Consider the following 10,839-nt stretch of genomic DNA (forward strand, 5'->3'; position numbering starts at 1 on the left):
ATCTAATAGGACAGTGATTAAGTCGCTTTTTGTTAAACATTGGTCATGGTCTAACTAAAAAGGAATAAAATAAATAAGATAGAAAATATTTGGATCACGCTCATTTGACGCGTTGTTGATTGGGACGAAAACTCTCGGCTTGACGCAAAACTTAGGAGATCGACGAATTGACTCGGCAGAGCAGCAGCTGGTGTTTTCAATTTGAAATCGAAGTATAATACGAATGGCGGAAAAACAAAGTCCCGAAAGTCGTCAACAACGATATAGCTTTTTGGAACTTGAAAACAAAAAATGTATCTTCAACACAGACAAGAATATTATCGAACTTTTTCAAAAATGGTAAGTAAAGACTAGGCCTAGCCCTTTTCTAGCCTAGGCCTAATTAATAAATAATAGTTCAGACAGGCCAGCTAGGCCCAGGCCAGGCTCGTAAATAGGACTCGGAGGCGGCGGCCACTAGGCCTTTTAGGCCCAGGCCCTAGACCATAGGATAGCCTAGATCACAGGTGGGAAAATGCGGCCTGACAGCGTTTTGTTTTTTGCGGCCCGCGATAATGAATTAAAAACCCTAGGTATGCGGCCCGCCAAGCAACATTGGCTAGAAAACACTTTGTTTTTTACTACCTGACACTGATTAGGCCTAGGCCCTAGGCCTATATAGGCCTATATGTGAAAAGTAACATTAAACTGAGAATAAAGTGGTGTAAAAGCAGTGCTCGGAGGTTTTTTTGGAAGCTCAATGGATTTTTAGACCTAATTTCTCAGTGCAGGCCCTGCTTTAATTGACGCTATTTTTTCTGGATTGGGAAAAGGCTTTGAATTGTGTGTGCCATCGTAGACCAAGACTAATACGTCTTTTCTCTTGGGTAGATTCTAGCAAGTTTTTTTTTGCATGGTCAGACCTCTGAGTGGGCTTAGGTTTATTCTGGAGTCGCACAGAAATCTGTACTTGGCCCGCTTCTACTAAATAACTTTGTATTTGACCTTTTACCTACTGTACATGGTAAAATCATCCAAATTTGGCAATATGCTGATGGCCCTGTTGTTTTCAGAACAATTAAAAGTGATCATGATTCCTGCCAACTTCAATATGACCTAAATTCTAGCTCCGATTGGTGCAAAGAAAATATAATTAAAAAGTGCAAAGTCCTTCATATTAGGCCAAAAAAAAATTGTTTGTTTGCCCTTCTCACATACCCCATAACTCACTGAAAAAAAAGATAGGGGTGGCAAAACAAAAAAACTTTAAAAGGGATTTTTTTTTAGCTTTTTTCTTTACAAATTAAAAAAAAAATGTGAGTGAATTGCTCTTTATTTTTGTCAGATGCCCTAAAAAGTTGTCTAAAGTTGTTGTCTGTTGTAAGATATTGCCATTCTAGGCCTATGTGGGTTATTTTTATTCCATCTGATGAGTAATTGTGTTAAGGGAGTGTTTAAAGTTATTTTTTTTTGTAAAGATGCTTAGTATAGGAGAGCCACTTGATAGTGTACAGTAAATGAACATCTTGTTTGTAAATTATGTATGTTTTGTCTTTTATTGAAATAATGAAATGTGTGTTTTCTAATTAGTAATTTAGTGTTGATTTACGCTTCAAAATATCATTCAGTATCTTTTACAAATTTTCAATTTTCAGGGGTGTAAAGATGCATGTGCAGTATTATAGTTATGATCAGATGTTTCAGTCTTACATGAAGGATGATTTCATGCAGGTACATATGCACTGTCAAGATCCTATTAACTAGGCCCCATACTGTAAAGTAATTTAATTACACGGATATATCTACCTCAAAACTAGTTTAAATTTGTGTGCAAAATCGCTGGGAAAATAGGTGTGTGCAGAATTGTAATTACTGCATATTGATTATGTGCTAAGAGATAGGTCTTTAATTTTCAGCAAAATTTGCAGATAAAGGTTTGCCTTCAAATATGTACATGCCCATAATCATAGAGGTATAAATAGATATTTAAAAATAAATTTTGTATTAATCTCTTGTGAAGAATTATTTTGGAGAACCAATATCATATTTCACCATCCCACTTTGACAAGGTTTTATCATGGCATCTCATGCATCAATGACCTAACCCAAATGACCTTGGTTTGTTGCTAGACGTTGTATGTTAAGAACTGATGAAATTAGTTTCTGACCATAAAAAAGGAGAATCCATAAAAATCAGACTCCACAAATTATGAACCAGGATAAAGGGGCTCACAGAATCTAACATTTATAACCTATTGAAATAGATCATACCCTATTTAAATATGCTATAAACTGAGTTAAAGACCACATTAATTTTTTACAGATTAATATGCCAAAAAAAAAACATTCTTAATTGCTTTCTAGGATTTTTTTCAAGATTCAACAGTCACAGCAACTTTAAAAGTTTTGAACAGCAAAGGCATTGCCACAAACTTAGGTACGTATTATAGTACTGTATGCCTATTTGAAACATGCCCTTCCAAAACCAGCATACTGTTGCTATTATTAGTGAAACTGTGTTATTAGTAAAGAATGTGGCAGTGTTGTATACTTGAGTACAGAGAAACTGCAATACTTTGGTAAAAGTAAAGTATTCTTATAATGGAGTGAATGTGAACAAGTTGAAAAGTACTGTAAATTTTCTATTTTTGTCACTGATGCTGGTTTTTTTATGGTACTGTATTCCCCATTGTTTACAAAGCATTTCCTTGATGATTAGTGAGGGTGCACTTCAACCACAACTTTAAGGATGGACAAGTTCTAGTTTTAGCTGGCAGAATAAACACTTTGTTGAAAAAATACATATCAGGGAAAAAAACCAAAAAACCAACTTATGCCATACTTCCATACGTACTGATAATAGGTGAACACCACATAAAATTCTCCTATAAACTCTCATGGTGCCAAACCATTACTCTAATACCTTTTTCAGGCAATGGTGTGGCTAGGGTTGAATCTACACCTGTAGCATGTACACAAACCTCTATGGCATTCTTTGATCGACTGCAGGAAGAATCAATTGTACGAGAAAATGGCAGCATTGCCAAATGTTTTGATGAATTTTATGAAGACTTTACAATCGCTGATGAACTAAGAAAGGTAAATTATGAATCCCTGTAACATTTGTATATTAATTTCTGTAAAGTTTATCATTTGACCTGAAAAACTAGGACCATTTAATCCAACTGCTTTTGTATTGTTTAGCTCTGTTGTAGCTCTTTTTTTGCTATAGTGTGACCCTACCTGTTTATCCCAGGTAAGCTGATATTCAGGGGCCCTTTTAAATAAATGAAATCAGATGCTTTATAAAGTCTCGTTACGAGGCTTAAGGAGTGGCGATGTTTCATGATAAAAAAAAATCCAGTGCTATCGCATGATTTGAACCCAGAACCCTGGGATTGGAAGGCAGGCATCTTAATCATCAAGCTACATAACTAGCTCTGTTTAAATTGCTTTTCATAAATGAATCTAACGTCAAATGTATTTCATTTTCTAGATGCTACTTTTAGAGGACTCGGATAATTATGAGGTATACAGTGATAAGGAAAGGGACGAGTTTCTATTCCGACTTCTAAAGCATATTAGCCTTGGTGGCCCAGTATGTCAATATGAAGATAATGTAACACCATATTTGGATACAACAAAAACATTATATAAGGACTTGATAAGGTAAATATTACATTGCTGAATGTTGAAAGGTGGTGTCTTAAATTCCTCCATATACAGAGGATGCCTTTTATATATTATTTTAACAGCTCTGCACAAACCACCAATTCTTTTATGCTCTGCCTTATTCTTTCCAAAATAATGAAAAGTTGCACATCAGTAGTTATACATTATATGATTAGCCCCCACCCCCCAATGAAAAAATAGAATTAATGAACCTTTAAAAATCAGTGTTAGTGAAATTTATATTAAATTATATATTTTTTATAGTGTCCACAAAGACAAGGATACAAAGCAGCTTAGAGTTTCTTCTGTTGTTTACAGATTGAAAGCTTGGGTAAGTTAATGTTACTCACTGTTGTGTATTGTACTGTACAAAATATGGGCTGCCCTGTCTGCAAATGGAACAGTGGAATTCAGATACTCGCGTTATTCTGATCGATAAATATTTGTTGTGCTGGAGCATTGAGTACTGTAATTGACTATTATGTTTATCACATTTTAATTTTAATATAATTTTTTTTTGCAGGATAAGGACAGTACCCTGATGTTTCCATGCGACACTGAACATCAGCAAAATGTTGCCTATATGATCATTGATCCACTTAAGCGACACATAACCATTTTGCATCACAGATGGGCTGGATCAGTTTGGTGAGCATCTGCTCAATTTGTATGACTATGACAAACAGGCTGGACTAAGTTGGTCTGTGCGAGCTGTTTTTATGTATTTTTAATACCACCTTATGACCTGCCTGCCAAACTTTTTGATTGTGGAAAATATGAAATGGAAAAAAGTTCATCATGTTCCTAAGTCTGTCTTTAGGACTATAAACCTTCATATAATTGATAATGCAGTGTGTATATATTGTTATGTATTTGTATATTGGAAAAAGTTGCGGCAATAAATGATAGAATCTTGACTACTGTATTTCAAGTATCCGTCCATTCTTTATGTAAGAATTGAATGACAATATGCTGGGCCATTTTGAAAATAAAATATGGAACTATATTTTCTCGATTTTGTAGTTTAATTTGTTACATTTATATCACAAACTCTTAATGCTTTATTACATAGACATTGCTATATACTGCACTAATATGTATTTGTCCGCATGATTTTCTGTTTTACTGTACGTCCTCCCAAATTGATATCGGTTTGTGTCCTATATTATGAAGCAAGCAGGTGTAATGGATAATTAGGAGATACAGAGACTATACTGTAGTGATAGTGATAACATTGATAATAATACTGCACATATAATTATCATGATACTCATCTGGGCTGAAGAAAAAGAAAGCAAAAATCATCGGATGTACAGTTACATAGACCCAGTCTACTATCCACAATTTTCTGCAGTATATTACCTCAAAAGGTTTTATTCCAACAACATGTCAAAATGGATACAGTACTGCAAACTTCTGGAAGGGGCTTTATTGCAAAAATAATGCAGTAAAATTCTGGTATAATCTTATCAATGAAATATAAACATTCTTTTTACAATATCTACACAAAGAATACTCAGCAAAATACATCATCGTTTAGATGCTCTTGGCATAATATATACTTTGACCGGCTTGCATAGTTGCAGAGCACACTGTTTTTCACTGTTACCAATCTGGGGTGCTAGAGGGCCTTTGGATCCATCCATCGTGTAGCCTAGCACAATACATATTTCAACCTGGCAAGGATCTGGACAAGAAAATAGAAAATCAATTTAGTCTGTATTTTTGTGAAATGGATATATAAATGAATACTACAACTGTACAATACAGTATACAAACACGTTCTTCAAAACTTCTTATTACCTGACCACAGAGAATGCGAGAGATACACTTGAGTGACAAGACGATGCCTGAGTGGGTTTAAATGTCGGAAGTCGGACATTCTTGGTGTAAACAACTGGGTTTGCGTATCTGGAAATTTTACCTGAATATATGTTGAAATAAGTAAGATAAATAAAATGTAAAATTAAAATAAATAATAAAGCTATTATACCTATCACACAGTTAACAAAAGGCGATTATATAGGGCTTGCCATGCCAAAAACCAGCATCAGTGACAAATCAAGAACGATGACTTTAACATACAGTATTCATATTGTCCTAATTATAAGCTTTAAAATGATGGGTCATTTAATGGAATCGACTTACTATTGTCACAGGTATGATTAAAAGTATTACAGCTTCTCTGTACTAAATAAAATACTGTCACATTCTTATGCTAATTACTCAGTTTAAAATTTATGTTGGTTTTGGATGACAAGCCTCATATGTGCCAGTTTCTCTTGTCTTTAGCATGTATAAATTGTCTTGATATTAAATATATAAAGGAACACAGCACTACTTATGTGGTTCCAATGTTCTACTGACAAGTGAACTTAACACCCTCACACACAAGCGTAAAAATATGGTTGCCTCAATTCTGGATTTTTTGCATTTCTATATTTATACTCATTAATACAGGATGAAAATATGTAATACTTAATAAACAAATTTGGCTTAGGTGAAGAGATTTTTTTTATCAGTAGCGGAATAGTAGTAGTAGGCAGGGGCTGATAGAGGAGTGGGGAAAGGTGCCAAGGTACTTGAGCATTATTCATTGAATTAAAACATTTTTAATGGGGCAGGGGGTGCAAGTTTTTTTTTTTTGGGTCGGGGTGTGCAGCACTGGTTTTTATATCTTCCCGATTTCAACTACAACTTAAGCTATGGCTCCATTTAAAAGTACAATTGTTTCAAAGGTTGTGGCATCTTTCACAACTATCAAAGTACAGTACACCAATATATTTTATTAATAACTCACCTGTATTTGAATGCACTGCACATGTTCAACATTTTCTAGCATACAATCAATGTTGAGTGCTAAAGCTAGTCCTGCCGTAAAACGCAACGGATTATCAGAGCCACCAGCAGGTTCAAATATCTCAGCCGAGGCCTGCTTCACTTTGTTGTCTAATATTAAACATGGAACTCTATGATGGAACAACAAAGGCTGCAAAAATTTGGCTAGAATCCCAGGCTTACTGGCTTCGAATTTGTGCATTTCAGAGAAAAGAGCTTGAGTGAAACTGTGAGGCTGAAGATTGTTAGCAGCAAAATATCTATAGAACAAAGTGTGGGTAAATTATTTTTTTATTTTTTAAAGTTTCATCATAAATAAATATATAGCAACTTATTATTTTTATTACCATTAAACTCGGCCTCTTTAAACTACTTCAGGGGTCCCAAATTTACCTGTAGATGCAGACGTCTCTATCTGGCTCACACACTCCTTTGAGATCTTAGATACCCCTCGACTATTATTATTATCCCATATTCACAATTGTTTGATAACATACCTCTGTAGTATATTCAATTTCAGGAGGTAGTTTTCACATTGTTGATGTATGCTATTTTTGTTCATCACCGACGATACATAGCGCCCTCGTAGTTGCACCAATAACTGTAGTGTGATTGCTCTTAGTCGCAGCTGATAAACAGAAGCCAAGTCTTGTGCACTGCAACCAATGAATAAATGTTCCAGCTGATAGGAAAGGTCAATTACCTTTTGGAAAAAAAAAATTAATTTAAATTACTGTAAAACAATACTGTAACACTGTATGAAATTCTTTATTCAGTGGTTAAAAAAATGTTTTTGTGAGTTACTAACACACTATTACCTAGTATAGGGCTAGTATATGCCATGAAATATACAGTTTAATTCATTTTATACAGCCACAAGGTATCTCTACGAAAGTAAACTACAGTTATTACTATAGCCCATGAGCCTGATAATGCAAACTAAATAATTGCCAACAATATAATTAATAAATCAGGCATAAAAAATAAAAATAAAACAGAAGGAAATACAAAATTACATTCAAATGGTCACACATTTCGGAATCGGAAATATAAAAAACCTAGTATACTTTAGATGGCCCTTTTGGCAGTTTTTGTTTCAAATGGATAATGGACCCAACTGATATGTTGTGTAAATACACTTCAACCCAGTGTTTGCAAAAAGCAAAATATTAACATTCCTGCCTGCTGTATTGTCTCATCATCTATTTCACCTTTGTGATTTAAACACAAGTCGGCCTTAGAGATTCTTATATTATACAGTATATCGGGTGTTTTGTGGGAAATCAGACTGTTTAGACTCTTAATTAGGTTCATATTAATAAGAAGCCAGATTTTTAGGTGTTAATAGTTAGTAATGGACAGTTGTAATAAAGTACATTTTACATATATACATTATCTGCATTTTGAATCTACTATATTGCCCTGACTTTAAAATAAGCACTTATTTCAAATGTTAGGCTGAATGGGTCCATTTTATGGTGGTTAAATTTCCAAAATTCCAGCCTGTAGGTTCTTAATTCACAAGGTTCTTATAAGCAGATATTTAATGTATTATAGTTACCTTCTTTGTGGTTGCTGAAACTGTCAGATTATGCTGTGGGCAAAGTGGGGCTGGTACCAACCACTGTTTATCTTTCATGGCCTGTGGAATGAGAAATACAATTCAGACAGAGAGAAAGAGAGCTTGGTATAGTTGCATACCGTAAAACCTCAAATAGAAGCCCCAGGGTTCTTTTTTTTTTTTGGATGGGCTTCTTTTCCGAGATTATTCACAAGGTAAAAAGGGGGGGGGGGCTTCTTCTCAAAATGAATGCTGTGTGTAAATGTTGTTAATTACTACTATAAAACAATAAATAGGGCCACAGTAACATCATTCTGTAGCATGGAGTGTATTAACAAGCATTAAATCACCTAAACTACTGTATAAACCAAGCGTGTTTTGAATATATTTTGTTTCTTTGAAATTCGTGTACAGTGTATGTATCGTACTAATTCGAAAAGAAGCCATTATGCTATCTTGCAAAGAAGCACATGGGCTTCTTTTTGAGATGGGCTTCTTTACAATGCTACTTTTGCCAACAAGAGGATGGGCTTTAATTTGAGATAGGCTTCTCCTTGAAATTAAGCCCATTGGGCTTCTATTCGAGGTTTTACGGTATGTAATTAGAAATGTAGACAGAGATAGTGGGAAGTATCCCAGTCTTTAGCATTTAGAATGTAAAAAGACGCACATCGTGTTGTTGCGTTCTTCATAGATTCGCATTGGCCAATGGCTGGCGGGTGCAGTGAGAGCCCGGCTTTAGTCCTGCTACAACCAAAAAGTAAAAAATTTGATTATCTGGTCCCAGTTACAGGACTTAAAACATCTCCCAATTTCAGGTAGGTTTAGCAGTTAAATAATATATTTACCTTTGTTAACAACAACTGACACTGTAAGTAAAGTGAGTAAAATTCTGCTGAAGCTACCAAGTTCTGATCAAGTTCAACAACACGTCGCAGATCTCTGAAAATTAAAAAAAGATGCAATTAAAATGTGTAAGAGGCATGTCTAAAGCCCTCTTCATCTATCAAATTTTAATCCCGGTTCCACACGATAAGTACTCCACTCCTCAGATTTAAAATAATCCTAAAAGGATAAAACGATCAGTTCTCAACTGATTATGAAAAACAGGTTGTACAGTATGGAAGGTGATTAGTAGTAGCTTTGTTGGACTAATTATCTTTGTTAAATATGGTTTTAAATGTTATTTTACTTTACCTAATAGTTGTTTCCATGAGCTTAATTGCAGCTTCCATGTCCAGACGTCCAACCTGTTCAAGTTTTTCAAGTGATTGTTGCAAAAATTGCTGTGGGCTGCGGTTGCCAGAGATGGACATTATATCTTGTGAGGAAGACACTGCCTGTAAATGCTACAAAATAATGATAAATAATAGTAATAATAACAATAATATATATATATGTACTCTATGTATAAATTATGTGAAATTATCTTAAATAGTTCTCATCCACTATGAGATTGTAGTTACATATCAGATAGACTCGCAGAATCAAAGCAAACTCATTCATACAATCCCATGCTACCTCTAAACTATCAAATCCTACCCTACCCTACCCTACCCTAATCTATCATATCCTACCCACCCTTACCCAATTTTATATCCCATCCCATTCTATCCATAGTATCCTATCCTATCTCATCTTATCTCAATGGCTCCACTCTGATTGTGTTTATAAAACACATATCAAAACTTTGAAGATTAACAGAATGCAGTAGACAGCCTTTAAGGCTTTCATATAAAAGTAATACTTACCCTGACATTTGGCACAAGATGTGGCAGACTATCCCTCAGGTAAGCATAGTGTCTCCTTGTGTATTCAGGGAATAGTGCAGTCATTGTGGGCTGTGTTACAGCGGAATTGAAGATTAGAATCATCACACAAATATCTGTAGTGAAGGCAAGCTGAGGAAATTTCAGAGATAATTAAGTTATGTTCCAAATGTAAGATAAAATGTTGACCTAAACTTCCTTGGCCCTACTACCCTAAGAGCTGGGTCCAAGTAGCTCAACCCAGTAGCTCACTTCAGCATTTTTTACATTTTACAAGGGCACATTTTGTTCTTTTTAAACATTCTGTTCATTAAACAAGTCCTCTCAGCCAACTTGGAGCAAAAAGAAAGTGCTGATGAATATGTCAGTGCTCCTTAAAGCCAGGCTCAAAAGCAAAAATATTTTTCTAAGACACAAAAAGAACATTTGATGAAAAAATCTAGGGAGCAGTTAATGAGATACAGATTTTTGAATATTTAAACACTGTGGGAAAAAAAAGGGGGGGGCATAACCACCTTTCCCCCCCCCCCCCTAGTTTTTAAATGTTCAAAAATCTGTATCTCATTAACTGTTTCCATGTTTTTCTTCAAATGTCCTTTTTGCATCTTAGAACAGTTGTACAACATATCAACATTTTTCCCTCTGGAGCCTGGACATTGCAGAGGTATTTGAAGAAATAGAAATTGAAAAAAAAACTGAGGAAACCAGTTAACTGGAGGTATTTATACCCTCAGTTTATACAGTTTTTAAATTTTAGCAAATCAACCAGTTATTCGAAGGAAGGATACAACCAGGATCATCCATGTCTGGTTCAGGAATGTCAAAGTATGGATGCGTTCCTAGAAGCTCTGGCACAAGGGTCAAGGTCAGGTCAGAATGATTTTCACCCAGCACCTTTGAACACCTGTAACAATCATTAAATTGTAAATCTTTAACACCTGATTGTATAACACTGCAACAATCATTAATTAAATCACCAATCTACCAATGAACTAATAAAAATTTAATTTAGTATATCAG

General features: G+C 34.9%; 2 protein-coding genes across 3 annotated transcripts in view; one reads left to right on the top strand and one right to left on the bottom strand.

Moving 5' to 3' along the window:
* Window positions 1-193: 193 nt before the first annotated feature.
* Window positions 194-4,576, top strand: LOC117118913 (cilia- and flagella-associated protein 300-like). The gene is made up of 7 exons (XM_033263647.1): window positions 194-339; window positions 1,635-1,710; window positions 2,344-2,416; window positions 2,912-3,078; window positions 3,476-3,648; window positions 3,916-3,982; window positions 4,175-4,576. The coding sequence occupies exons 1-7, from the start codon at window positions 224-226 to the stop codon at window positions 4,301-4,303; spliced, it is 801 nt and encodes a 266-aa protein (XP_033119538.1). The 5' UTR covers window positions 194-223; the 3' UTR covers window positions 4,304-4,576.
* Window positions 4,577-4,657: 81 nt separating this feature from the next.
* Window positions 4,658-10,839, bottom strand: part of LOC117118912 (integrator complex subunit 4-like) — an 18,921-nt gene continuing 12,739 nt past the window's right edge. For both annotated transcript variants that reach the window (XM_033263645.1, XM_033263646.1), the window contains 7 exons: window positions 9,248-9,399; window positions 8,899-8,992; window positions 8,051-8,131; window positions 6,987-7,192; window positions 6,452-6,749; window positions 5,455-5,575; window positions 4,658-5,338 (listed from right to left, as the gene is read on the bottom strand). In XM_033263645.1, coding sequence (XP_033119536.1) covers window positions 5,181-5,338; window positions 5,455-5,575; window positions 6,452-6,749; window positions 6,987-7,192; window positions 8,051-8,131; window positions 8,899-8,992; window positions 9,248-9,399 — 1,110 coding nt within the window. In that variant the 3' untranslated portion in view covers window positions 4,658-5,180. The remainder of the gene's footprint in view (window positions 5,339-5,454; window positions 5,576-6,451; window positions 6,750-6,986; window positions 7,193-8,050; window positions 8,132-8,898; window positions 8,993-9,247; window positions 9,400-10,839) is intronic.

The sequence above is a fragment of the Anneissia japonica genome, unplaced genomic scaffold (genome assembly GCF_011630105.1).
Source record: "Anneissia japonica isolate Jap-2015-1 unplaced genomic scaffold, ASM1163010v1 scaffold288197_len338424_cov179, whole genome shotgun sequence".
Taxonomy (NCBI): Eukaryota; Metazoa; Echinodermata; class Crinoidea; order Comatulida; family Comatulidae; genus Anneissia; species Anneissia japonica.

Coding starts and splice junctions, on each gene's coding strand:
- LOC117118913 (XM_033263647.1), top strand. CDS start 224: ATGGCGGAAAAACAAAGTCCCGAAAGTCGTCAACAACGATATAGCTTT. Junction 1,711..2,343: donor TGAAGGATGATTTCATGCAG/GTACATATGCAC, acceptor ATTGCTTTCTAG/GATTTTTTTCAAGATTCAAC. Junction 3,079..3,475: donor TCGCTGATGAACTAAGAAAG/GTAAATTATGAA, acceptor TTCATTTTCTAG/ATGCTACTTTTAGAGGACTC.